The sequence below is a fragment of the Bubalus bubalis genome, chromosome 13, assembly GCF_019923935.1.
Source record: "Bubalus bubalis isolate 160015118507 breed Murrah chromosome 13, NDDB_SH_1, whole genome shotgun sequence".
Taxonomy (NCBI): Eukaryota; Metazoa; Chordata; class Mammalia; order Artiodactyla; family Bovidae; genus Bubalus; species Bubalus bubalis.
This window is the reverse complement of record NC_059169.1, coordinates 9,240,856-9,268,004: the sequence shown is the minus strand read 5'-3', so window position 1 is coordinate 9,268,004 and position 27,149 is coordinate 9,240,856. Positions and strand designations below refer to the sequence as shown.

The 27,149-nt window shown below is 42.4% G+C and overlaps 1 protein-coding gene across 2 annotated transcripts in view; it reads left to right on the top strand.

The window, feature by feature from the left end:
• Positions 1 to 560: 560 nt before the first annotated feature.
• The window catches only part of ITGBL1 (integrin subunit beta like 1), a 236,348-nt gene continuing 209,759 nt past the window's right edge, over positions 561 to 27,149 (top strand). Inside the window, exons 1-2 of one of the 2 annotated variants that reach the window (XM_006042244.4) lie at positions 561 to 880; positions 1,838 to 2,058. In XM_006042244.4, coding sequence (XP_006042306.2) covers positions 651 to 880; positions 1,838 to 2,058 — 451 coding nt within the window. In that variant the 5' untranslated portion in view covers positions 561 to 650. The remainder of the gene's footprint in view (positions 881 to 1,837; positions 2,059 to 27,149) is intronic. The other variant, XM_044927092.2, reaches the window with a different exon arrangement.

The window sequence follows — 27,149 nt, the reverse complement described above, 5'->3', positions numbered from 1 at the left end:
ACACATTGTATCTTCTCATACTCAATCTGTGGGGGAGAACGGGGTGAACTTGGAACAGCTACAGTCTGAACTGTCCAAGTCAAGAAAAAAAATGTGGTGTGATAAACTACTGGCCCGAACAACTAGAAGCATGACACACTTTTTAAAGGCTTAAGGAAACGAGAGATCCATAATTTAAAACGCAGGATCAAAAGTGCAAAAAAGCGGTCCTTAACTCATTTTGCTTGCCCCTCACAACTCACACCACAGGCAGTCCAAGAGCGCACGTTCTTGAAGAGCAAGGGGTGAAAAGGAATTTCCTCCTGACATCACCTAACTCCCCCCTTCCTCTCCTCATCTCTGGGGATTATCTTATCTGTCCCTTTAATGTCAGCCAGCCCAAATAGTCTCTTGTCAAATATTTCTGGGGCCTGTACTTGAAGAAAGGAACGATTCTCTCAAATCTGTGAACAGGACATTTTTCTTTCCTTTCTTTTTTTTTTTATGTCAAAATAAACCATCTGCTTGTACAACTGTTTCTAATTACTTCCCTGCCTAGACTCTCCACTTGAGGGGTTTGGTACCAGCACCCCGCCCAGAGTGCTGCCGCCCAAACCCTCGCAGGCAGCTCGTCCACGCCCTCGCAGCTCCGGGTAGAGCCCGGGTCCTGCATGCCTGGGTGTTTGCGGGTCCCTCTGCCCCGCCGTCTGCTGGGGGCACGTCTCTCCCCTCGGTCTCCCCGCCCCCGGGAGCCCCACCTCTCAGCCACGCTCCTTGCTTCTGCAGCCTGGAAACTCAGCATGCGTCCCGCAGGCTTGGGGAGCGTCTTGCTGCTGGTGTCCTCCCTTCTCCTGCCGGGGGGGCTGTCAGCTGTTCCGCAGAGCTTTTCGCCGTCTCTGAGGTAAGTCTAGTTTGTTTTTCTTGAAGACAGACCTGCCCTGCCTTGCGTGGCGGGACTCAAAGCTCCGGGATGGCTGCCCCAAGCCAAGGGCAGTTAGGAAGTTGGACGCCAGATCAACTGTTTTTCAACCTGTTCCGATGATTCTTCTTCCATCTACACTGTGTATTACCTTACCCCTGTTCATTTGCCCTTCCTTGGGAAAAATACAATCATTGAATACATTTATCATTTCCTCCTACTCCAATACGTATCAGGAGGAATTTTCTGCCATGCCAGGTGTACCTTTGTGCTCTCACCACGTAGAAGGCAGAGCTATTGCGTGGGGCTCGCATTAGCATTTTGCATGACATTTTCAAAGAGGATTGGAGGCACATCGCGATAACTAAACTTGTATGCTTTGAAAGTATAGTTTATAAGTATCGCTTCTTGCAACTTGAAAAAGCCTTATGTCTTCTGCTATCATAACCTGTATGGTTCTTTCTATATAATCATCTCTCCTTTTTCATAAAACAACTGCTCCTGACCATCAGCTAGCAACAGGACTTTTGAAAGAGAACTGAAAAGTCAGCCAAGAGTCAGACTTTGGATTAATTTGCATTTAATCTAAATGCGCTTTGTAAAGTTCAGTGGCGGACCTCCAAGGGGCAGGCCTGGATCCTCCAGTTCACCTGGAAGACGGTCCTCTTCTTCGGTGGGGCAGGTCACCACTTAGACATCTGTGGTCATTTCTCCAGTGATGACCAGTGGATAGCATCAGCTTGGTCCTCGGAGAAACCGGGGAGGAGGAGGTGCCCAGGCTAACGATCCCCAGGGGGTTGGCGTTTGGTCTCCAGTTCGGGATCTGGGTGGACCCTGGGAGGCCGCGGCGGCGGGGCGGGTTGGGGGCGGGTGCTCGGAGCAGAAGGAGCAGTGCCTGGACGTGATGGTGGCCCCCGCTGTGGTCTGTCGCCCCTGCAGGAGCGGCCCGGGCGCCGCCGCGTGCAGGCTGTCCCGGGCCGAGTCGGAGCGCCGGTGCCGCGCGCCCGGGCAGCCCCCAGGGGGCGCTCTGTGCCACGGCCGCGGCAGTTGCGATTGCGGGGTGTGCATCTGTCACGTGAGCGAGCCCGGCGTGTACTTCGGGCCCCTGTGCGAGTGCCACGAGTGGGTGTGCGAGACCTACGACGGCAGCACCTGTGCAGGTAAGGGGGCGCGGCGCTGGGCCCTCCGCACGCGCTCCCCGGGGGGCTTCGGCCCCTTGGGGGAAGCGGAGGCTGGGGACCATCCCATCAGCATCCTAGAAGCCACCACGGGGAGCGGCAGGGCGGGGCCCTGCCTTCCGCCAGTCGGTTCTGGAATCACGTCTCTTAACCCCGACCTCTGCCCTAGGGCCCAGACTTCAGTGGAAATAATATTTGCTAAGGTTCCCTCGCTCGATTACAAATCTCAGCTTCTACTGTTGCTTCCTCATTACAGACCAAACCTCCCCACTTCCCCGTAAATGGAGTTATTTCGCTGGGCTCTCCACCCTGATCACGCATGTTACTCATAATATTTGCAGAGTGGAAGCCCCTATTTGTTTTATTTCTTAATTGAAGGGTAGCTGATCGACAGTGTGGCGTTAGTTTCTGACCCGTGTTTTCTTTCTTTACCAAGGAAGTACAGGAGAATGTGATTTTCCTAAATTCCAGGGAAGCCCACTGTGTTTTTGAATGTGGATTTGCCCTCTCATAGGTAGCATGCAGTTGACACGTAGTGGCCTGTATCAGAAAACCATACACCAAAACGAGCAGGCCCCTATATTCTTGGAAGCGATGGCTTTTGTATTGTTTTCGCTGCTCCCATTTTTTGGCTTCAATGCAGCTTGGTGTTTTGTAAGGGTGGAGTGAAAATAAATTCATTTCCTTTGCACATTTTAAAGGAGTGACTTGGGTTCTCATACTGGAAGGGGTCAAGCTATTTCTTCGAAGAGAACACCCCTCACGTCTATACCCAGTTTCGCATAACAGCACCGTTTACTTGGAGCCAAGAACCTCAATCAGGTCATTGTGAATGATCCAGGCCCTCGGTCAGTAAAAGTGCATCCTCAGTGCACTTTTGTGGGAATACACACAGTGCGTTCCCACCAGTGTTTGGCAGACTCGTAGGAAAAAAAAAATCCACTTATTTTACCCACAGTGTACTGAGAATAAGAGTCCAACACTAACAGAGAGATCAAGCATGAGTTTATAGAAAAATGTTTTTTTTTCTCCTGTGGCATTTGGGCCTAGAAGCGCAGGGAGGGTATGTAATATGTGGGCTGTTTGACAATGAAAAAAAAAGTCATATAAGTAATTTGGAGGGCCACAGGTGCTCCTGTGTGTTTGTGTAGCCTTGGAGGCTGCGGTTCAACCCTTTAAAAGTATTGAATGCCACAACTTATTTTAGCTTGTCAGTCCCACATGCTACAGTGCTATTAAGGGCAGCCCTTTGGAATGAAAGCTAAGTATTGTCTAATATTTCTCTCCAAATTCAACTGTTACCTGGCTTCTCTGGCTTTGATTGCCTCTGGCAAGGCCTCCTCAATATCGTGAGTACTGGACACATTTTTCAGGGCATTTTTGCATTGTTCTTTCACTGGAAACATAAGAAGCAGAATGCAGTTTTTCAGCCAGTAAGCTAGTTCTGGTTACCAGTAGCTTGAACTCCCCTTTTAAAGAAGCTGATCGGTTTCCTTTCTGATAGTTAAAGGGTAGCTGTGGTATGTATATGTACTCTGGTTTATCTCCCATGGAAAATGATTTTTTGTTTCATCCTGACATCTTTGTCACTACATTCCTTCCATCCTGGTGCAAAATGCATCCCTGAGTCATGCATGGTTTTGTTTGCTTGTGTGTACATTCCTGCTTCTCTATATTTAAGACTGAATGAAAGAACTGCGTTTGTTTCCAGTCCTCATCTTTCTGACTGTTGCCCATTGATGCCGGCTCGCTGGGCCTGGTGTAGAATCTGCCCCTGCAAATGCGCTGGCTATATTTGCCAGGTCAGTGAGGACAGCCTTACACACAGTCTATCTGGTTATCTTGCCAGCTTGCCTGCTTATTCTGTGCTTCAAGTTTAGCTACTCCATTCTGTCTGCAAGAAATAATTGCTGTATTATCGCCAGTAAGATAGAAACATGGGCTTCCCCAGTGGCTCAGCAGTAAAAAGAATCTGCCTGCAATACAGGAGACACAGGAGACATGGGTTCGATCCCTGGGTCAGGAAGATCCCCTGGAGAAGGAAATGGCAACCCACTCCGGTATTCTTGCCTGGGAAATCTCATGGACAGAGAAGCCTCCTGGGCTACAGTCCATGGGGTTGCAAAGAGTCGAACATGACTGAGCACTCACTCAAGATAGAAACAGCAGGTTGTCTTTTATGTTTTATGTGCTTCTGGGCCTTGGTCTCTGTGATGAGCCCCTATAGATGATTTTCAGAAACAGAGTAACTTCCAGAGACTTCCCCCACCTCTGTGAAGAAAACACAGTTCTGCTCTGGCAGGGTATCATAGAGTGGTTAAGACTGTGGGCTTTGGGAGAAGTTTTCCAGGATTTGAATCCCACACTTAACATCTGTCTGAACTTGGGCAGTTACTTAACATCCCTGAGCCTTGATTTCTTCTTCTGTAAAATGGGAATAATAAAGTAGCTATCTTATGGGATTGTTGTGAGGTTTAACAGATGCAGGAGACTTAGAATAGTGTTTTGTGTAAAGTCAGCACTCAATATACATGAATATGCTTGTATATGTCTATATAACATTATTTTGGAATGCGCAAAAGGTGAGCTAGGATGAATGGATAGAAAGAGATGGACAGATAAAGAGCCTGGCTTTGTGTTTGTTAGTCAGTTGATAACTGTGAAAGCAATTTAGTTTCATTAATGTCTTGGGGGTGGGGGGGACCTGTTATTGATCCAAAGTTCAAAAGGTCAAGCAAGGACAGCAATTTTGGCTCAACCAGAGAGCCTCTGTAGGAGATACACTGTGCTCTTTTCAAGTTAAGTCCACTGGGATTCTTACACCGTGACTCACAGGAGACATACTTACTTTAGATGAGCTGGTGAGAGTGATGACGTTTACACACGATCACAAGTGGTCTCTCTCTCCCAGTCTCCACTGGCTCCTGGCACATGGATCTTCCTCCAAATTCTATAGCATAAAGATCTGACCCAGCGATTATTCGTGTGGGTGTGAAAGGTCTAATGAGGAGTAAACTCATTTTGGTGAAATATTTCTTTAAGAACAGTCAAATGTTTGATTCTATAAAAACAAACTTTCTGTTTGGAATTCAGGGTATCCTGAATAACCCCCTGGGTACCTGTGATTACATTTAAAGTATTGGTTTCTTAAACACTTTTCCAATCACTTTTTGAAATATGTCGCTTAAAAGAGTTTCAGTTTTAGGAACTTGGAAAAGCTAATTGAATCCACTGTAGCCAGTTCTATAAAGTGCTATTGGAGAAGGGAATGGCAACCCACTCCAGTGTACTTGCCTGGAGAATTCCATGGACAGAGGAACTTGGCAGGCTATAGTTCATGGGGTCGCAAAGAGTCAGACACGACTGAGCAACTAATACACACACACACACACACACACACACATACATAAAGTGCTATATGGCCTTCCCTGATGGCTCAGTGGGTAAAGAATATGCCTGCAGTGCGGGAGATGAAGGAGACTTGGGTTTGATCCCTGGGTCAAGAAGATCCAGGGATCAAACCCATGAATCACATGGACAGAGAAGCCTAGAGGGTTACAATCCAAAGGGCTGCAAAGAGTTGGACACGACTGAGTGACTAAGCACTCACACTTGCACACACAAAGTGCTGTATATTTGCTAGACTCTGTTTACTGTTAAAGATGTTGTGCTATTAAAGATGTTGTGTAGTCGCTTAGTCATGTCTGACTCTTTGCAACCCCATGGACTGTACTTCACCAGGCTCCTCTGTCCCTGGGATTTCCCAGGCAAAAATACTGGAGTGGGTTGCCATTTCATTCTCCAGAGGATCTTTCTGACCCAGGGATTAAACCTATGTCTCCTGCATTGGCGGGCGGATTCTTTACCACTGAGCCACCAGGGAAAACCCGTAAGATGTTGTAAACACATGCATATGTATAACTGAATCACTTTGCTGTATACCTGGAACTAATGCGACATTGTTCATCAACTGTATTCCCATATAAAAGGAAAAGTTAAAAAATAATAAAATAAAGGTCAGTTAACTCCTAAAAAAATAAAGGTGCTACAAAAGATGAGGAATACATGACAGGTTCCCACTGAGTAGGGAGGTTCAGAGAAATACCAAATGCCTATAAGGCAAGGAAGAATATAATTTCTATGTATTTCTATGAGGGTTCCATTAAGGTAGGAATTAAATATTGTGGTGTAAATTCTGGAAAAATTGTAGCATTTGACATAAATCTTTTAGTATAAGGTGGTTTTTATTCCAAAGGGTGGACAGTTGGAATTCTGAGTGAAGAAAAATTGAAGAAATGGTTTAGAGGCAGAAAAACATGTGGGTGTGTTTGGAGAAGAGTGAAGGGTTCTGGGGCTGGCTTCACTGGAAATTAGGGCTGTGGGAAGCCTAGTGGAAGATATGTTGAGAGCTCTGAACCTGAAGGTGAAAGTGAAAAGTGAAAGTCACTCAGTCGTGTCCGACTCTTTTGCGACCCCATGGACTACACAGTCCATGGAATTCTCCAGGCCAGAATGCTGGAGTGGGTAGCCCTTCCCTTCTCCAGCAGATCTTCCCAACCCAGGGATCGAACCCAGGTCTCCTGCAGAAGAATTGCAGGCAGATTCTTTATCAGCTGAGCCACAAGGGAAGCACGCTGAATGTGAAGCCTGTGCTCAGTTAAGGAGTATACAGGAATCATGAAGCAGTTTGAACATGGGAGTTTGAACATGATTGATGGTCAGTGCTTTGATTCATGGGAAGTAATATGGTGCCTGGGGGCCCAGCAGGTTGGGATTGACACTTGATGGGGAGGAACTCAGGTTAGATCGTGTTTAAATACTAGTTCCCGGGGAAGTGAATAAGGATAGAATTATGAGGCATTTTAAAGACTGCTGGAAGATAGAATCATATGCTTCAGTACTCAGGGATGAGTAAGATGGTGTCAGTGATAGAACTGATGGAAGAAAGTCAGGAGAAAGAATCAGAAAACTCATCAATGGTGAGAAGGCCCTGCTAAATTAAAAACTCTTATTTTTATCTGGAATTGCTGTGAAATGAAGAATGATTGCTTATAGAATGAGTCTGGACTTTATGGCACTTCTGGGGTTAGATCGGAATCTTGTCTGAATTGTTAACTGGAGTTAACTTGTTTCTGTCATTCATCCCTGAGACAGTCATTTGATTTCTCTGAAAATTAGTTTCTTTTTCTGGAACATCTTTATGGATATAAAGAACTTAACATTCTTCAGGATGTTATTTAGAATAATTTTTAATCTTTATGTATAAATACATTTAATATCTATATAATTTAAAGATTAATTTATTCAGTTCAATCGCTCAGTCATGTCCAACTCTTTGTGACCCCATGGACTGCAGCACTCCAGGCCTCCCTGTCCATCACCAACTCCTGCAGTTTACTCAAACTCATGACCATTGAGTTGGTGATGCCATCCAGTGATCTCATCCTCTGTCATCCTCTTCTCCTCCTGCCCTCAATCTTTCCCAGCATCAGGGTCTTTTCAAATGAGTCAGCTCTTCGCATCAGGTGGCCAAAGTATTGGAGTTTCAGCTTCAACATCAGTCCTTTCAATGAACACCCAGGACTGATCTCCTTTAGGATGGACTGGTTGGATCTCCTTGCAGTCCAAGGGACTCTCAAGAGTCTTCTCCAACACCACAGTTCAAAAGCATCAATTCTTTGGTGCTCAGCTTTCTTTATAGACCAACTCTCACATCCATACATGACTACCAGAAAAACCACAGCCTTGACTAGGTGGACCTTTGTTGGCAAAGTAATGTTCCTGTTTTTTAATATGCTATCTAGGTTGGTCATAACTTTCTTTCCAAGGAGCAAGCATCTTTTAATTTCATGGCTGCAATCACCATTTGCAGTGATTTTTGGAGCCCCCCAAAAATTAATAGATTTAATTTATTCAGACTATGAAACATCCTTATAAGCATTGATTTAAACACACATGGTATGAAAATACTTAAAATACATGGAAATACCCCTAATATGGAAGTATTAGTAATTTTTTTCTGGCAGCTATTTCTGACATCTACACTATTAAGTAGTATGAGAACTGTGTATGATTATTCCTGAGAGCTGGATTTTCTGAATCCTTATAGTCTGTCCTAGAACTGTTGGACCCACTTGCTCCTCACAGTTGCATTTTACTTAAATTTTTTTTTTCAAAACTGGAGTATAGTTGTTTTACAATGTTTCTACTGTACAGCACTGTGAAGTAGCTATGGTGTGCATATGTCCCCTCCCTCGTGGACCTCCCTTCCATCCTCCATCTCACCCCTCCAAGCCGTCACAGAGCACCAAGTTGAGCTCTCTGTTATACAGCTGCTTCCCACTAGCTATCTGTCTAACATGTGGTAGTATATACATGTCCGTGCTACTTTCTCAATTCATCTCCCTCATCTCACATGCCCCCACCCCATGTTCACAGGTCCATTCCCTATGCCTGTGTCTCTGTCTCTGCCCTGAAGATAGGTTCATCAGGGCCATTTTTCTAGATTCCACATATATGCATTAATATACGGTCTTTCTTTTTCTCTTTTTGACCTACTTCACTGTGTATGACAGACTCTAGATTTATCCACATCTCTACAAATGACCCAATTTTGTTCCTTTTAATGGCTGAATAATATTCCATTGTATATATGCACCACATCTTTATCCACTCCTCTGCTGATCGACGTTTAAGTTATGTTCATGTCCTGGCTACTGTAAAGAACGCTGTGGTGAACACTGGGGTACATGTGTCTTTGGAATTATGGTTGTATTTTTCTTAGATAATTGAATAACTGTCTCCAAGCCTATTTTGTGGAATCACTCTTCGGTTTTTCTTTCTTAGTGGTCTTCTGTTTTCCACCTTACCCCCCTTAGCTGCAGTTCTATATCCAAAGATTCAACCTACCCTGGATCATGGAGTACTGGGGTACATGTTTATTGTAACACATCCACATTGTAAGTGGCACTGTGCAGTTCAAACCTGTGTAGTTCAAAGGTCAGCTGATTTAGTGAAACATTAGTACAGGTCCTAGAGACATCAAGGGTGGGGTTGTTTAATCACAGGAATGTAAACCAACTTAAGACTGAATAGTAATCATTCTAGTTCTTGAAACTCTTCGATTTTCAGTCCTGTACTTCAGTCCTCTCCCTGCTCTCCAAACTTTTCTTTCTCTCACTGTTCATCATGTTTATTTCATTTCCAAATTCTGCTCATTTGGGGCAAGGAGTTCAGCTATTATTTCTATTATCTTGTTTCTTGGTCATCCACAGTCTTTGAAGTCTTGGTGTCTATTCTAAGAGTTGATGTCTTTAGGTATTAATGTTATATATATATATTCACTTTTTTCAAATCTTCCTTTATCATGTATGCTACTGCTGCTAAGTCACTTCAGTCGTGTCCGACTGTGTGCAACCCCATAGACGGCAGGCCACCAGGCTCCCCCGTCCCTGGGATTCTCCAGGCAAGAACACTGGAGTGGGTTGCCATTTCCTTCTCCAATGCATAAAAGTGAAAAGTGAAAGTGAAGTCGCTCAGTCGTGTCCGACCCTCAGCGACCCCATGCACTGCAGCCCTCCAGGCTCCTCTGTCCATGGGATTTTCCAAGCAAGGGTACTGGAGTGGGTTGCCATTGCCTTCTCCATTATCATGTATATGTACTTATAAATAATATAAATACCAAGGCCTGGGGAAGTTCTCTTTATGCATATATATTCTGGTTGCCAGTTAAAGCATATATATGTGTATGCAAATATGTATTTGCTACCTTAAATTTATACACATACGTTATATACATCTGAATACATAAATATGTCTTAAGACATATGTTTGCATGTATATGTGTTTATGGCATGTATGTGGGTATTAATATATGAGTATATGCACAATTGCATTTACCTATGTGTGTTTAGGTATGTGTGTGCATCTACATGTACCACAAAGACACACCCCTGTAACCCCTCTTTCCGAAAGACTGCTGTCTGCAGAGGGGAGTCCATTCCATTTTCAAATCTTTGCAATGCTAATACTTCTGATAGAAAAGGCACCTTGGGTTGTTATCACATTTGTAAACCTACTACAAACCAACAGCTTATTGGGGAATACTTTGGGTGATTGCCTCTTCAAAACATCTCATGAAGACAATGGGAAGTTACTTGGTTGGCTCCTAATTTGGTTGTCTTTTTCACTGTTCAGTCAGTTAGGCTGCTGAAGTCACATTTGAACTATGATTCATATTTGGTAAGAATGAATGAATGAAAGTTGCTCAGTAGTGTCTGACTCTTTTTGACCTCAGGGGCTGTAGCCCACCAGGCTCATCTGGCCATGCGATTCTCCAGGCAAGAGTACTGAAGTGGGGTTGCCATTCTCTCCTCCATAGGATCTTCCCAACCCAGGGATTGAACCTGGGTCTCCTGCATTGCAGGCAGATTCTTTATTGATGGAGCCACTAGAGAAGCCCCATATTTGGTAAAGAAGTTCTCTAATTCTAATACTAAAACTTTGTTCATAGACAGGAATGAAAAATAACTCCCTTTCCTACTTTTTAAGTGAAAAATAGTACTGCTTTTGTCACTAACATATTTTTATTCTGCATACATTTTAAGGAGAATCCGAACATTCCTTAAGGCCCCCTGTTCCATGCTGAAGCTTTGAATCCAAGGTTAGATACAAAATCACTGAGGATTCTTCTTATAGCCCGCAGTCCTAAAACTATAAACCAAATCATAAATTTTCTCTATCCTCAAGGCAATAATATCTTCTTGTCTGGTTTTGCCTATAACAATAAATTCTACTATTACAGAAATTTGATTTCCTGCTTAGTTCATCTGAATTTTCTAATCATACCTCAGCAGGGAGAAAAAAGGAAATAAATAAAATGAGATAAATCAACTTTTATGTCTAACTGGACTGGGCTTCCTGGATGGCTCAACAGTAAAGAATCTACCTGTAACAGGAGACACAGGAGATGTGGGTTCAGTCCCTGGGTTGGGAAGATCCCCTGGAGGAGGAAATGGCAACCCTCTCCAGTATTGCTGCCTGGGAAATCCCATGGACAGAGGAGCCTGGCGGACTACAGGGGTCACAGAGTCAGACATGACTGAGCACAGGCGCGAACTTCAGGAGAAGACAACTGGATTAGGAGACAGAAGAAACAGTTGGAGGTGTGGTGGGGGACTGAAAGGGAGCTAACTTGTAGGAGGAATTTGGTTGAGGTTTCTACCTTTCTTCCTGCCTAGAATGCATGTGGAGTTCCAGAAGCCTGTCTTTAAAATTGAAGTATAGTTAATTTATGACATTGTGTTCATTTCAGGCATGCAGCACAGTGGCGTTCAGATGTAAATGTGTGTGTGTGTGTGTGCGCGCGCATGTGTGAGTGCATGTTTTTTTTCCTGTTCTTTTCCATGATAGGTTATTCTAAGTTATTGAATATACCTCCCTGTTTTGTACAGTAGGACCTTGCTCTTTATTTGATATATAGTAGTCTGTATCTGTTAATCCTATACTCCTGTTTTATCTTTCCCCTTTGGTAACCATAACTTTTTTTGTTATTTTTTTATTTGTAAACCTATGTTTACAAATAAATGTTTACAAAAAAACAAATGTTTATTTGTTTTCTATGTCTGTGGATCTATTTCTGTCTTGTAAATAAATTTGTTTGTGTTATTCTTAGTTTGTGCATGTAAGTGAGATGTAATATTTGTCTTTCTCTGTCTGACTTACTTCACTCAATAGGATAATCTCTAGGTCCATTCACGTTGCTGCAAATGGCATTATTTCATTCCTTTTTATAACAGATATTTCATGTTGTATGTGTATATTTATATATTATTGCACCTCCTTTGGGCTTCCATTATAGCTCAGTTGATAAAGAATCCACCTGCAATGCAGGAGACCCAGTTCAATTCCTGGGTCAGGAAAATTCGCTGGAGAAGGGATAGACTACCCACTCCAGTATTCTTGGGCTTCCCCTGTGGCTCAGCTGGTAAAGAATCCACCTGCAATGTGGGAGACTGGGCTTGATCACTGGGTTGGGAAGATCCTCTGGAGAAGGGAAAGGCTATGGATTGTAAAGTCCATGGAGTCGCAAAGACTCGGACATGACTGAGTGAGTTGCACTCACTCACCACCTCCTTTTATTGACATATATACCTTAAGTGCCTCAGCACATAGAATGAAATTCAAGTAAGTTAAATATGTATGTGCTGTGTCTCCCCTTCAGTCTTATTGTTAATTAAAGCCTCTTATTAATATTAAATTTAGGGTGTATACATCCCTCTTTTCCCATGATTATATAAATATGTGTTATGAACACATATAGATAGGTTGTTTCCATTCATTTTTCTTGCTTTTTTTCTTTAAGAATAGATCATGGCACACAGTCTAGTTTTTACATATATGATTCAGAATTTTCATAAGTATATGATGTGCTATAGTATGAATGTATTACGTCATTAGACTATCTGCCTATTAGTGAACACTCTGGTTGTTTGAAGTTTTTGTTATTTTTGTGTTTTTTGATATAGAGACTTTAAAGAGCATTCGATTTAAAATTGCTCACACATACTCAACACTCATACACGCACACAGCTCTCTAGCACTCTGGCTCTTGCACGAGCAAGTACACACTAGAGTGAGTTGGGTTCCGAGACACTTGAGAGGGCATCTCCAGGCAACAGAAGTGTGAATAAAAGTGTCTTCCTGTGTTGAGAATCTTGGCAAAGGGAAACTTCAAACAGGGTGGAACCGGGAGATATGAAGCTTTTGTCCTTTGGGAAATTTCGATTCCAAGCCTGATCTGGGATTCAAGGTCGTGAGTCACATCTGAGAAGGAGGAGGAGTATAGTACTCCTGGGCAGAGAGGACCACGGGGGACGGGCCAGGGCATTCTCAGAGCCCCACGTGGGTAAACTCTCAAGCTATTTCCCATTAACTCTTAAATTGATAAAGATTGAGAGCTGCAAGAAGGTTGCAAATCTCATTTTCTTTGGAAAAGAGTGCTTTGTCTTTTCAAGGATCACATTTCCTGGCAAATAAGAAACTCTATTTGGTAATAGAGCTCATTCTTCTGTCTACTCTAAATCATCTTATTTAAGGCTGGCTAGAATGATGGCTTTGTAAAGGGAAAAGAAAAATAAGACCTTGATAAGAGTGCTCACTGGTCTGACCTTGAGTCACCTCAGTCTTAATTTATGTGGTGGGACAGGCTTCTGTGCCAAAGTGCCTATCATCCTAATTGTACGTGATCGCTTGTTCGAACATCAAATTGTTCCAAGTCAATAGTGACCCACTCCAGTTTCCTGATTTATTATTTTATCTGGATATTTCCTAGGAAAAGGCGGGCTAAATTTTTTTCTGAAAAAAGGCCAGTGAGTTAGGTATTGCTTAGAAGCTTCTCTTACAGCAATGCATGAACGTAAATTTGTGATTTAGCCAATGAGAATAAGGAGCCCAAATCAAGAAATCAAAAAGCACGGTCAATGTATTTCCTAATTGGTCATTACTGCTCTTTCAAAGCTGTCATTTTCTGCTGTGCACAACAGTTAGACAAAACTAGTTATTTCTCTAAACAAAATGACTTGGCCATTTAATTAAACCCTTTCTTCTCCAAAATACAGAAGACAAGTTATAAACTTTTTTTTTCTTTCTTGATCAACACCATTATTTATATAAGTTCTAAAAGCAGTATTGATGTGAAAATAACTCATCTTTAAGAAAGAAAGGACATTTTTAAGAAACTAAGAAAATATTTTTTCGAGAAAGAAAGCAAATAATTGATTTGTTAGCTGTGTACTGGATAGACTTCTTTTGATTACTTCCTTGGGCTTCCCCGGTGGCTCAGATGGTAAAGCGTCTGCCTGCAGTGCAGGAGATCCGGGTTCGATCCCTGGGTTGGGAAGATCCCCTGGAGGAGGAAATGGCAACCCACTCCAGTACTCTTGCCTAGAAAATTCCATGGACTGCGTAGCCTGGTAGGCTACAGTCCATGGGATTGCAAAGAGTCAGACATGACTGAGCGACTTCAGTTTGAATAGATTTGAGCCCTAAAATTAGTGTTGTGTTAGTAATACAAAAGAATAATAGAAAAATATCTACTTACTTTTGAGCATGCTTTGATGGAAAATATTTTCATACGTATGAATTCATTCACTTTGCTGACAAAAGTCCGTATAGTCAAAGCTATGGTTTTTTCCATTTGTCATGTGCAGATGTGAGAGTTGGACCACAAAGAAGGCTGAGTGCTGAAAAATTGATGCTTTTGAATTGTGGTGCTGGAGAAGACTCTTGAGAGTCCCTTGGACTGCAAGGAGATCCAACCAGTCCATCCTAAAGGAGATCAGTCCTGGGTGTTCATTGGAAGGACTGATGCTGAAGCTCCAATACTTTGGCCACTTGATGTGAAGAGCTGACCCATTTAAAAATACCCTAATGCTGGGGAAGATTGAGGATAGGAGGAGAAGGGGGTGACAGAGGGTGAGATGGTTGGATGGCACCACTGGCTCAATGGACATGAATTTGAGCAAACTTTGGGAGATAGTGAAGGACAGGGAAGCCTGGCTTGCTACAGTCCATGGGGTCGCAGAGTCAGACATGACTGAAAGACTGAACAACAATGAATTCATTCACTTCTTCTATAACTTGAAAGAGGTGGTCAAAATTATTCTTCTTCAGGGACTTCCCTGGTGGTCCAGTGGTTAAGACTCTGTGCTTCCAATGCAGGGGGTACCGGTTCAACCCCTGACTGAGGAGCTAACATCCCACATGCAACACTGCACAGTCAAAAAGTTATATATATACATATATATACACATATATATATGTATATATATTGGAGAAGGAAATGGCACCCCACTCCAGCACTCTTGCCTGGAAAATCTCATGGATGGAGGAGCCTGGTAGGCTACAGTCCATGGGGTCACTAGAGTTGGACACAACTGAGCGACTTCACTTTCACTTTTCACTCTCACGCATTGGAGAAGGAAATGGCAAGCCACTCCAGTGTTCTTGCCTGGAGAATCCCAGGGACAGGGGAGCCTGGTGGGCTGCCATCTATGGGGTCGCACAGAATCGGACACGACTGACATGACTTAGCAGCAGCAGCAGCAGCATATATATATCAGCATATATATATATATATAAAATTCTGTATCTATCATACCGAGTAACCCAAGGAGAAATACGTCCCCCAAATCAATAGGTAGCTTCTCTTCAAGCATATTAAAGTTGTCCTGAGACAACATATTTAGGGGAAATTGTTCAGTTGCTGAATCTTGTCCAACTCTGCAACCCCATGGACTACAGCACTCCAGGCCTCCCTGTCCATTACCAACTTCCAGAGCTTGCTCAAACTCATGTCCATCGAGTCGGTGATGCCATCCAACCATCTCATTCTCTGTCATCCCCTTCTCCTCCTGCCTTCAGTCTTTCACAGCATCGAGGTCTTTTCTAATGAGTCAGTTATTCCCAACAAGTGGCCAAAGTATTGGAGCTTCAGCTTCAGCATCAGTCCTTCCAATGGATAGTCAGGGTTGACTTCCTTTAGGATGGACTGGTTGGATATCCTTGCTGTCCAAGGGACTCTCAAGTCTTCTCCAGCACCAGAGTTCAAAAATATCAATTCTTGGGCACTCAGCCTTCTTTATGTTGTAATATTTAGGGGAAATATTTTCATGAGTTTGGAGTCTTGAAATGAGAACCTCATTATTCAGGAGCCTCATTTTTCCATTGAAAATATATCTTGATTTTTTTCCTTTTTTGTGGAGAAGCAGATTGTGCCTCTCCTTTCTGTCGTATGTCAGAGATAGTGCACATAATAGCTCAAATATTGGGCAGGAGAAAGAACACCTCATTCATTTAGCATCAAAAGAAGTCCAGGTAACAGAAATCACTGAGACTAAATTACTCATACCAACAAAGAGCTTTTCTCTCAGCTGTAACTGAAATTCTTAGAGTGATTGCATTTAGCACTAAATAAGGATTCATTGGAGTCAGCAATAGCGGAAACTCTTTCACAACCTTTGGTTTTCCTTTTCCATAAAATCAAAAGAAAACATAGGTAGGAGAGTTGAATACATATTTCTTATTTTCATGGATGTGAACTAGTATTATTTTGTGTATTACCCATTTTGGATAGTATGAATAAATCAACTTAGACATTATTTTTGCTCTTATAAAATTAAAGTGTTTATAATATAAAATCCAGAAGTTCAAATGCATGCACTTAAAAACGTATGTATGGCATTTTTTAGAACAAAGAGATGTGAATTGACGGCAATGCACCAGGAAAGAAGAAAAGTGTGCAGAGAAAACTGAACAATTTTGATTAGGTCATCATGAGCGTTTCCTTTGTGCCCTGAAGGTGGGCATGTCAACCTTTGCATCCTGATATGCGGGTTCTGGGGACATGCTACATCTATCACTCATCAATCTGCCTGGCATATAACATTTCTGAATGCTTCTATCTCAGACAGCCCTGCTTAAATGCTGCTGCTGCTGCTAAGTCGCTTCAGTCGTGTCCGACTCTGTGCGACCCCATAGACGGCAGCCCACCAGGCTCCCCCGTCCCTGGGGTTCTCCAGGCAAGAACACTGGAGTGAGTTGCCATTTCCTTCTCCAATGCATGAAAGTGAAAAGTGAAAGTGAAGTAGCTCAGTTGTGTCCAGCTCTTAGCGACCCCATGGACTGCAGCTTACCAAGCTCCTCTGTCCATGGGAGTTTCTAGGCAAGAGTACTGGAGTGGGGTGCCATTGCCTTCTCCGTGCTTAAATGCTAGATGAAGAATTTTAAGGCTTTTGAGGGATAGTACACTGATTTGTTATTCATAAAGCCTTTCTGTGCGTTCATATACATGCGTGCTCAGTCATGTCTGACTCTTTGCCCGCCAGGCTCCTCTGTCCATGGGATTTCCCAGGCAAGAATACTGGAATGGGTTGCTATTTCCTTTTCCAGCGGATCTTTCTGACCCAAGGATTGAACCCGAGTCTCCTGAGTCTCCTGCATTGGTAAGAGGATTCTTTACCACTGCACCACCTGGGAATCCCAATAAAGCCTTCACTGAATTTAATAATCTGTCCTTTAGGAGAGCTCAGTGAGAATGTTTGGACAGGATGGAAATGCAGAGGCAGACTGGTCTAGAAAATGCCTTGGAATTGGAATTAAAAAAACAAAGCAAGCTTCTTGTTCTTTCTCCAATAATGTTGTTCACTGTGCGTCCTTGTGAAAGTCACTTAACTTCTCTGAGCCTCAGTGAAATTAACTTTCACAAGCATTTATTAAATATCTCCACAAGAATGTCTAAAGAGGTCGCTCTGCTCTTTCTGCTCTGCGAGGTGGGTGGGTAGGTGGGAGTTGAGGAGCTGAGGGCAATAATTTTCTCAGCCATAGGATTTAACATAAATATTTGAATATAGTGGTTCCTCAGTGGAATTAATGGATTGATGCAATTGTGACAATCTGATATTTAGATCTAATTTGGGGGGTCATATTGTTTCCTTTTGAAGTGTAACCATGTTAAGTTGATTACATGGAAGATTATATTGGCATCTTGAGGATTTTTATGAAGGGATGAGAAAATTTTAAAGGAAAAGCAAAAATGTATCTAGAAACTAATAGTCAATGAAGGGATTCATATTATTTTCATAAAAAGGAATTCCTTCATTATAAACATAATTTCTCTGTGTGTCAGAGGGAAGAGTTCCTTTCCACTGTACTTAAATATATAAAATCTGTTGTTTTATGGCATCTTCCGGCGGATCTTTGTATAAATGCATGCTCCAAAGGCCATGGTGGTGGTGGTGGTGGTTTAGTCGCTAAGTCACATCTGAACCTTGTGACCCATGGACTGTAGCCCGCCAGGCTCCTCTGTCCATAGGATTTCCCAAGCAAGAGTAGTGGAGTGGGTTGCCATTTCCTTCTCCAGGGAACCTTCCCATCCTAGGGATTAAACCCTCATCTCCTGCATTGCAGGTGAATTCTTTACCACTGAGCCACCAGGGAAGCCCCCTAATGCCGTAAAATACAGCAATTTAATGAAAACCAAGCTATTGACCCATGTCACCACATGAGCAAATAGGCTCAGTGGCTGTTTCCATGCGCATGTTCAGTAAGCCATTTATCTACTTTTAAATTAAATTACTGTCTTTAATGTTCACACCTGTTCTGCCTTAGAAGAGTATTTTATGTAGCACGATGTGTTTGGTTTTTGGATAAGCTATTTGGGGACTTTCTTTTACATCCTGAGAACTTCTAAAAAGCATGGTAATAAGTCTGTGTATTTGGTATTATCCAGATTTCTGTTCTTCAGATTTTAAACAATGGAGCTCAATTTGTTCAAGAGGAGGAGAGCGTGTGAGCAGTTTTAAATTGTGTGAGATGTCAGTAGCACCAGAGGTTAGCCAGTGAACCATTGTAAAGTAACTGGCGCCACTGCTGTGTATGTAGCTCATTAATTTAATGCAGAGTAGATTTCTTGTTTCTAGTGAAGAACTGTAGGTCCTTTAGGGACTAATTTCTCCATGAAGTTTGATTGATTCTGAAATGCGAAATACGGTTTTATTGGAAGTCAGTATGAGTATACATTTTTTTTGACAAAAATGTGTGTAATTAGTATTTCTAATAAGTTAGTTGGTATACATTAGTCACCAACATTAAGAGCTGAAACTGAAAATGGACCACTTTTTCATATTTAAAAAGGAGAAGGCAATGGCAACCCACTCCAGTATTCTTGCCTGGAAAATCCCATGGATGGAGGAGCCTGGCAGGCTATAGTCCATGGGGTCACAAAGAGTCAGACACGACTGAGTGACTTCACTCACTTTTCATATTTAAAGACTTATATTTTACAGATACAAAATTTAGAGATACAGATCATTGTGTCGTATGTGTGTAATCACTTTGCCATTTATTGGTTCAGTTACCAGCTATTTATGGAGAAACTACTATGTAGTTAGTTGGGGATGTTGATTCTCAGTCCCTCGGTCATGTCCAGCTGTTTGTGACCCCATGGAATGCAGCACGCCAGGCTTCCCTGTCCTTCACTGTCTCCTGGAGTTTGCTCAAACTCATGTCCCTTGAGTCAGTGATGTCTTCCAACCATCTTGTCCTCTGTTGTCCCCTTCTCCTCCTGCCTTCAGTTTTTCCCAGCATCAGGGTCTTTTCCAATGAGTCAGTTCTTCGCATCAGGTGGCCAAAGTATTGGAGCTTCAGCTTCAGCATCAGTCCTTCCAATGAATATTTAGGACTGATTTCCTTTGATTGACTGGTTTGATCTCCTTGCCATCCAAGGGACTCTTAAGAGTCTTCTCCAACACCGTAGTTCAAAAGCGTCAGTTCTTCAGCACTCAACTTTTTTATGGTCCAACTCTCACCTCCATACATGACTACTGTAAAAACCATAGGTTTGACTAGATGGACCTTTGTTGGCAAAGTAATGTCTCTGCTTTTTAATGTGTTGTCTAGGTTTGTCATAGCTTTTCTTCCAAGGAGCAAGTGTCTTTTAATTTCATGGCTGCAGCCACCATCTGCAGTGATTTTGAAGCCCAAGAAAATAAAATCTGTCACTGTTTCCATTGTTCCCCCATCTCTTTGCCATGAAGTGACACGACCAAATGCCATGATCTTTGCTTTTTGAATATTGAGTTTTAAGCCAGCTTTTTCACTTTCCTCTTTCACCTTCATCAAGAGGCTCTTTAGTTCCTCTTCAGTTTCTGCCAGAAGGGTGGTGTCATCTCTGTATCTGAGGCTATTGATATTTCTCCTGCCAATCTTGATTCCAGCTTGTGCTTCGTCCAGCCCAGCATTTCTCATGATGTACTCTGAATAAATGTTAAATAAGCAAGGTGACAGTATACAGACTTGACTTACTCCTTTCCCAATTTTGAGTAAGTCCATTGTTCCATGTCTGGTTCTGTTGCTTCTTGACCTGCACACAGGTTTCTCAGGAGGCAGGTAAGGTGGTTTGGTATTCCCATCTCTTTAAGAATTTTCCACAGTTTGTTATGATCCATACAGTCAAAGGCTTTAGTGCAGTCAATGAAGCAGAATTAGTTGTTTTTCTGGATTGCCAGTTTATTATCTGATGGATATGTGTTAGGAGCCAGAAGACTGAACAGTTATACTCTTGAGCTCAACTCGTTTTCTCTACAATATTGCATCCAGAGAAGCTTCTAGTTTTTGAAACGTGTATTTTTATTTGTGTTTATCTAGCACACCTGGACTCTTTAAATACAGGTTACCATTTCATTAGGATTGTGAAAGATGAATGAGAAATAAAATGACAGGTTGTATGTTAAGCAAATGCTAGTTACAAATCTTGTTAATTTTACTATATTCAAAGTAAAATAAGATCTTTCTTTTTCATTATATTCCTTATGGACACATAATTTCCATTTAAATTAATCAAAAATAATATTCCACATGAAAATATCATGAAGTTCCTATTATAAGAAAAAGAAATCTAAGTATTAAATAATTTTTGAGTGTACCTCCAATATTTGATTATAAGATGTGATGAAATTTAATTGTAGCACAGTATGATGTAGGAATAAACCCTGAATATACTATGAAATCGGTGTTGTTCTGTATAATAATTTCTTCATGACTTCCCTTCATATACTTTTCAGTGTATGAATACTTAAATAAGATGGAATAATTCAGGCTTGTATGGAGTGAAAGGGATGTCTTTCAGATGTACTGTTGTGTCTGACTCTTTGGGATTCCATGGATTGTAGCCCGCCAGGTTCTTCTGTGCATAGAAATCTTCAGGCAAGAATACTGGAGTGGGTTTCTATTCCCTTCTGTAGAGGATCTTCCCGACCCAGGGATCAAACCCTGGTCTCCTGCGTCACCTGAATTGACAGGTGGATTCTTTACCACTAGCGCCACCTGGGAAGCCTGGTGGGTTTATCTTGGGTTTATCAGATCAGACAGTTTTCTTGGGTCCAAATAATAGAGAACCCAACTCAAATATGCTTAAGGAAAATAAAAAGGTTTGCTGGCCTACTTAATTGAAATATTTAGGAAATGGTTCCCAAAGTGTGGTTCAACTGGGAACTTGTTAGAAATGCAGATTCTGAGGCCCCTCCCCAGATTTACCTGCTCAAAAGCTCTCACTGTGGGGCTTGGCCATCTGCTTAAACAAGGTCATCATGTTGTCCTGATAACATAGTAAAATTTGAGAGCCACTGGTTCAGGATGGAATCTGTCTTCAGGTGCAACTCAATTTCTTGCTCAAGGGATCGTACCAGGACCTAAATGTGGGTTGTGGACCCCAGGGACAGCCCCATCGCCAAGCTTCACGTGGTAGCCAGTGGCAGCTTAAGATACCAGTCTTCATAGCGTGTCATCCAGTGGACGAGAGAAATGATTTTACCTTCACAGTCTTCAGTACCAGATGGAAACCTGTGTCCACTTGAAGAATGAAGAGAACTAGAAATGGAAACTGTATGGATCAACATATGCAATATGTTTTTCTTTTATGTAAGTCTCTTTAAAAGAAGAGAGTCAGAGGGAGAAAATATGACTGCAATAAAGACAAAAAGATGAGCTACTGGAGAAACAGCAGGAGATGAGGTGGCTGGGGATATGAAGGCTATTTGAGGAATCGGAGGAAATGGTAAATAATATAAATCTGCAACATGGGGTTCATATTTTAGAAGTCTAGACCCCTTGCAGCTTTAAAACTTCATAAGCTATTCAAGTGTCATGTTTAATATTGTAAAATAATGATAATTTTAATCATTCATGCCACTGCTATTCTCAGTGGCTACATTACTATTCATTTATTCAGTCAATGCATGTTTAGCACTCTGAGGGCAGTAAACACACAGCCAGCATTGCTCACTTTACTTAGGTTAGTTTTACACAAAAATATGACTATACTGTACCTTTCAAGTGTCAAGCTTTTTAAAAAATGTTTTCTAAATTGCATCAACCAACTGGTAAAACACAATCTAAAAATATGAAGAACTACTAAAACACATTCTTAGGGTCAAGACTTTATAATAAAGTTTTCTTTATAATATTTCTTCATAAACCTTGAGTTTGTTTTATGGCTTCTAGGTTTTTCCAGTGATTTTGATGACCTGTCTTATTTTTTGTTTGTATATCTTCCTTAGATGAGAACAAATCAGATTTAGCATATTACTCAAGCGCATTAAATTTCACAAGAGAAATGTGTGGTTATAGCTGCAAGGCAGGTGTTATGATCCTGTCAAATTGCTCATGCTAATTTCGAGCCATGTCAGGGAGGTTGCTGGGAGACGTAAGAGGAGCACAGGAAATTACAGGGAGCCTGTTGATAACAACATGTCCTTGTACCGTGACCTAAGATAATACCTAACCTGTCACATTACCAATGCTCCGGTTAAAACAGAAGGCCTCTATTGGAGGTTGAAGCTTCCCAGGTGGCGCTAGTGGTAAAGAACCCACCTGCCAATGCAGGAGACACAAGGGACTCGGATTCAGTCCCTGGGTCAGGAAGATTCCCTGGACGTGGGAATAGCAACCCAGTCCATGGAGAGTCCCATGGACAGAGGAGCCTGGTGGGCTATGATCCACAGTGTCCCAAAGAGTTGGACTTGACTGAAATGACTTGGCATGCATGCATGTGTTGGAGGTTTACACCAATATCACTGAGAAAAGAAAATTAGGACGATTCTAAAAATATGGTTGTTATTATTGAAAGTTTAGCAGTGAAAATATGGATAAAATTGGAAATTTTAATTGTGATGGCAAAAAAAACATTATTTTTAAAATAAATATATTTGATGTATAGTTAAATTACTTTGGTTGTGTTTTCCCAGCTTGGTGACCATAAGAATTCAGTTCAGTTCAGTTGCTTAGTTGTGTCTGACTCTGCGATCCCATGGACTGCAGCATGCCAGGCTTCCCTGTCCATCACCAGCTCTCAGAGCTTGCTCAAACTCATGTCCATCAAGTTGGTGATGCTGTCTGACAATCTCATCCTCTGTCATCTCCTTCTCCACCTCCCTTTAATCTTTCCCAGCATCAGGGTCTTTTCCAGTGTTCTTTGCATCAGGTGGCCAAAGCATTGGAGATTTAGCTTCAGCATCAGTCCTTCCAATGAATATTCAGGACTGATTTCCTTTAGGATGAACTGGTTGGATCTCCTTGCAGTCCAAGGGACTCTCAAGAGTCTTTTCCAAAACCACAGTTCAAAAGCATCTGTTCTTCAGCTCTCAACTTTCTTTATGGTGCAACTCTCACATCCATTCAAGACTACTGGAAAAACCATAGCTTTGACTTAGATGGACTTTTGCTGGAAAAGTAATGTCTCTGTTTTTTAATATGTTGTCTAGGTTGGTCATAGCTTTTCTTCCAAGGAGCAAGCATCTTTTAATTTCATGGCTGCAGTCACCATCTGCAGAATTAGCTGCGATGTTTTCTGTCATTGGCTTCCTAAGGCTGTCTTCTAGGGAAATGCATTTTCTAGGTGTGTGTCTTTAATCAGTGCCCTGGGTAATTGTCAAGCTCAGATATATTGGCAAAGTGCTGGCCTAAAGTAAGAGTTTCATTTACTTTTCAAGAAAAGGAATACGGGGAGCTCGTAGACATATATCCAATCTCAGCTTGTGAATTTTATTTTGTTGCTGATCATTCAGTGTCAGAAAGAAGGTTTAACCTCCCTCACTCACCTGGTGCCGAGGAAGACAGGTGAAAGGTTAACCAGGTGTGTGTTCGGTGTGTGGTTGGCACAGAAGGAGAGGAGCATAGAGCCATGCAGAAAGGTTGGCGCCTAGGAGGTGGTAATGAAAGAAATCTTGGGATTCAAAGGAGGAGACCAAGGGGGTCTTCACTGTGATGGGAGAGGGGTCACAGAGGAGGAAATTGGGGCCCCAGTAAGTGGAGATACTGATGTCTGTGTTTCCCAAAAGATGTTTAGATGAAGCAAGTTTTGCCTCTCAACCCAAGGAACCAGCCCTTGCACTGGCATTCGGGGGAGTATAAGGCTGTAGACACATGCACAGTGGCTTGTCTAGTTGGAAGACGTGGTCTTTTCAGAACAATCTGCTCACCCTTTATTTTCTTTTTAAAGGAGGTGTTGTTTATGTTGTTGTCGTTCAGTCACTCAGTTATGTCCGACTCTTTGCAACCTCAAGGACTGCAGCACAGCAGGCTTCCTTGTCCCTCACTATCTCCCAGGGTTTGCTCAGATTCATGTCCGTTGAGTCAATGATGCTATCTAACCTCTCAACCTCTGCCGACCCCTTTTCCTCTTGTCTTCAATCTTTTCATCATCAGGGTCTGTTTTTAGCTTGACATATACATTTAATTGACTCTATATCTTGACTTAAAAGAGTGACATTTCAGAGTTCATTCCTTTACTTTTAAGTAGGTAAAGGACATATGGCTGCTTCATTTTCCCCCCACTGGTTGTAGAACTGGGAGGGATGGCTTTAGGAATGGACATGAGAGGAGATTCCAGGTCATAGTCTTTAGAACCTGGTGTTCTTGAGCTGCGGAGAAGGCAATGGCAAGCCACTCCAGTACTCTTGCCTAGAAAATCCCATGGATGGAGGAGCGTGGTAGGCTGCAGTCCATGGGGTCGCTACGAGTCGGACACGACTGAGCAACTTCACTTTCACTTTTCACTTTCACACAATGGAGAAGGCAATGGCAACCCACTCCAGTGTCCTTGCCTGGAGAATCCCAGGGACAGCAGAGCCTGGTGGGCTGCCGTCTTTGGGGTCGCACAGAGTCGGACATGACTGAAACGACTTAGCAGCAGCAGCAGCATTCTTGAGCTGACTCTTAACTCTGCCTTGTGTGAGCTGTGTCAGGATGTGAAAGCTGCTAAACCTGTCCAATAACTTTCTTGTCTGTGACCTGAAGAATAGGACAGCTTGATAGAGAGCACTACTCACTCAGCATAAACTGTGTGCCCAGGCACTGTGCTAGGTGTCCTATGTATTATTCATGGGATTCTCAGTTCAGCTTTGTGAGAATAGCACTGTTGTGTTCTGACAAGAGCAATAACTATTAATCTGCCTTACAGGATTTTGAGAGGGTAATCAATGAGGTTAGAGACATTAAACAAGCAAAAATCATATTCCAAAGTATGGATAAAATTCTGCTTCTTTTGAGACATAAACTATATACAGCTTTGCAAGATAGTTTCTGCACCCCCCCCACAACTCCTACCCATTAAATTTTTATGGAACCCCTCCTCATCTGTTTGCACATGGCATATAGGGAGTATAAATAGGTGGCACTAGAAGTCAAGAACCTGCCTGTCAATGCAGGAGACATAAGAGATGCGGGTTCAATCCCTGGGTCGGGAAGATCCCCTGGAATAGGGCATGGTAACCCACTTCGCTATTCTTGCCTGGAGAATCCCGTGGATAGAGGAGCCTGGTGGGCTATAGGCCATAGGCTTGCAGAGAGTTGGATATGATTGAAGCAACTTAACACAGCTGTATATTTTAGTTTCCCATCTATGCTTTGAAAAACCAGGTAATATAGATGAATATATATGGAATTCAGGGTTAAAAATATTGGCCAGATAGAATCTTGTCTGTCTTGATTTGGCTGTGTGACACCTAACAGGTTATTTCACTTCTTCTGAGTCTATTTCATTGGAAGAGTGAGAATCATCTCTCTTATGAAGCTTAAATGAGACAATGGAAGATGACCTATTGCAGGGATTGACAAAAATTGGATCACATTTAAATGAAATGTCACAGTTGAATGAGAGTTTGCAGAATAATTCTTTATAAATGCAAGTCAACGCCATCAAATCTAATAACAGAATGATTCTTGTCTGAAAATTGTGAAGGTAAATAATGTTAGAGTAACATTTGGTAAGATTCCTTCTGAAGGAAGAGAGTCAGTAAACTTGTATTCTCTTTTGCGCCAGAGGAAAAAGCCTAAATATACTGCCAGAGATGAGGTCGCTGACATCAGAGGACACCTGAGTACTGATGCATGCTGATAAAATAGCATTCAGTTTGTCTGACTCACTGGTGAAAAAATAGAAACCATTGAGAGGTGGACTAAAGGTCTTGGTGTGAGGATTGCTAGCTTTCAGAATAAGTGAAAAACAAAATGCTCTTCATCTTAGACTTTGTTTCAAGCTTACTTGCAGCAATGGAAACACTCAATAAGGGTAAACAGAACTTTGTGATGGACTGAAAGTTTGTGTGTCCTCCCCCTGCCCCCATCATATGTTGAAGCCCTCCCTGCCTCTCACATGATGTATGTTAGGAAGCAGGACCTTTGGGAAGTGATTCGGTTTTTTCCAGTAGCCATGTACCGATGGGACAGTTAGACCATAAAGAAGGCAGAGCACCAAAGAATTGATGTTTTCTAATTATGGTGCTGGAGAAGACTCTTGACAGTCCCTTGGACAGCAAGGAGATCAAACCAGTCAATCCTAAAGGAAATCAACCCCGAATATTCATTGAAAGGACTGATGCTGAAGCTGAAACTCCAATACTTTGGCCACCTGATGCAAAGAGCCGACTGATGGGAAAAGACCCTGATGCTGGGAAAGATTGCAGGCAGGAGAGGGGAACAATGGAGGATGAGACAGTTGGATGGCACCATGGACTCAATGAACATGAATTTGAGCAAACTACGGGAGATAGTGAAGGACAGAGGAGCCTGTCATGCCGTGGTCCATGGTGTTGCAAAGAGTCGGACATGACTTAGCATCTGAATAGCAACAACATAGGTTTAGATGAGGTCATGGCAAGTTCCCCCATGATAGGATTAGTGCTCTTATAAGAAGAGGAAGAGACAGCAGAGCTCTTGTCCTTCTCCACCATGCGAGAATGTAGTGAGAAGGCAGCAGTTTGCAAGCCAGTAGGAGGACCCTCCCTTAGAACCAAATATCCCAGCACCTTGATCTTGGACTCCCCAGCCTCCAGAACTGTGAGAAATCACAGTGTCGTTTGAGGCTCCTGGTATATGGTGTTGTGTTATAGCCACCTGCGCTAAGACACTCTTAATGGGCAGCTATTACTTAAGCATGGGATTCTCTTAAGCAAGAATGAATAGTCCAACCCTGAAACCAGTGAAACCAAGACTGGTTAAAATAATGTAAACACAGTGTG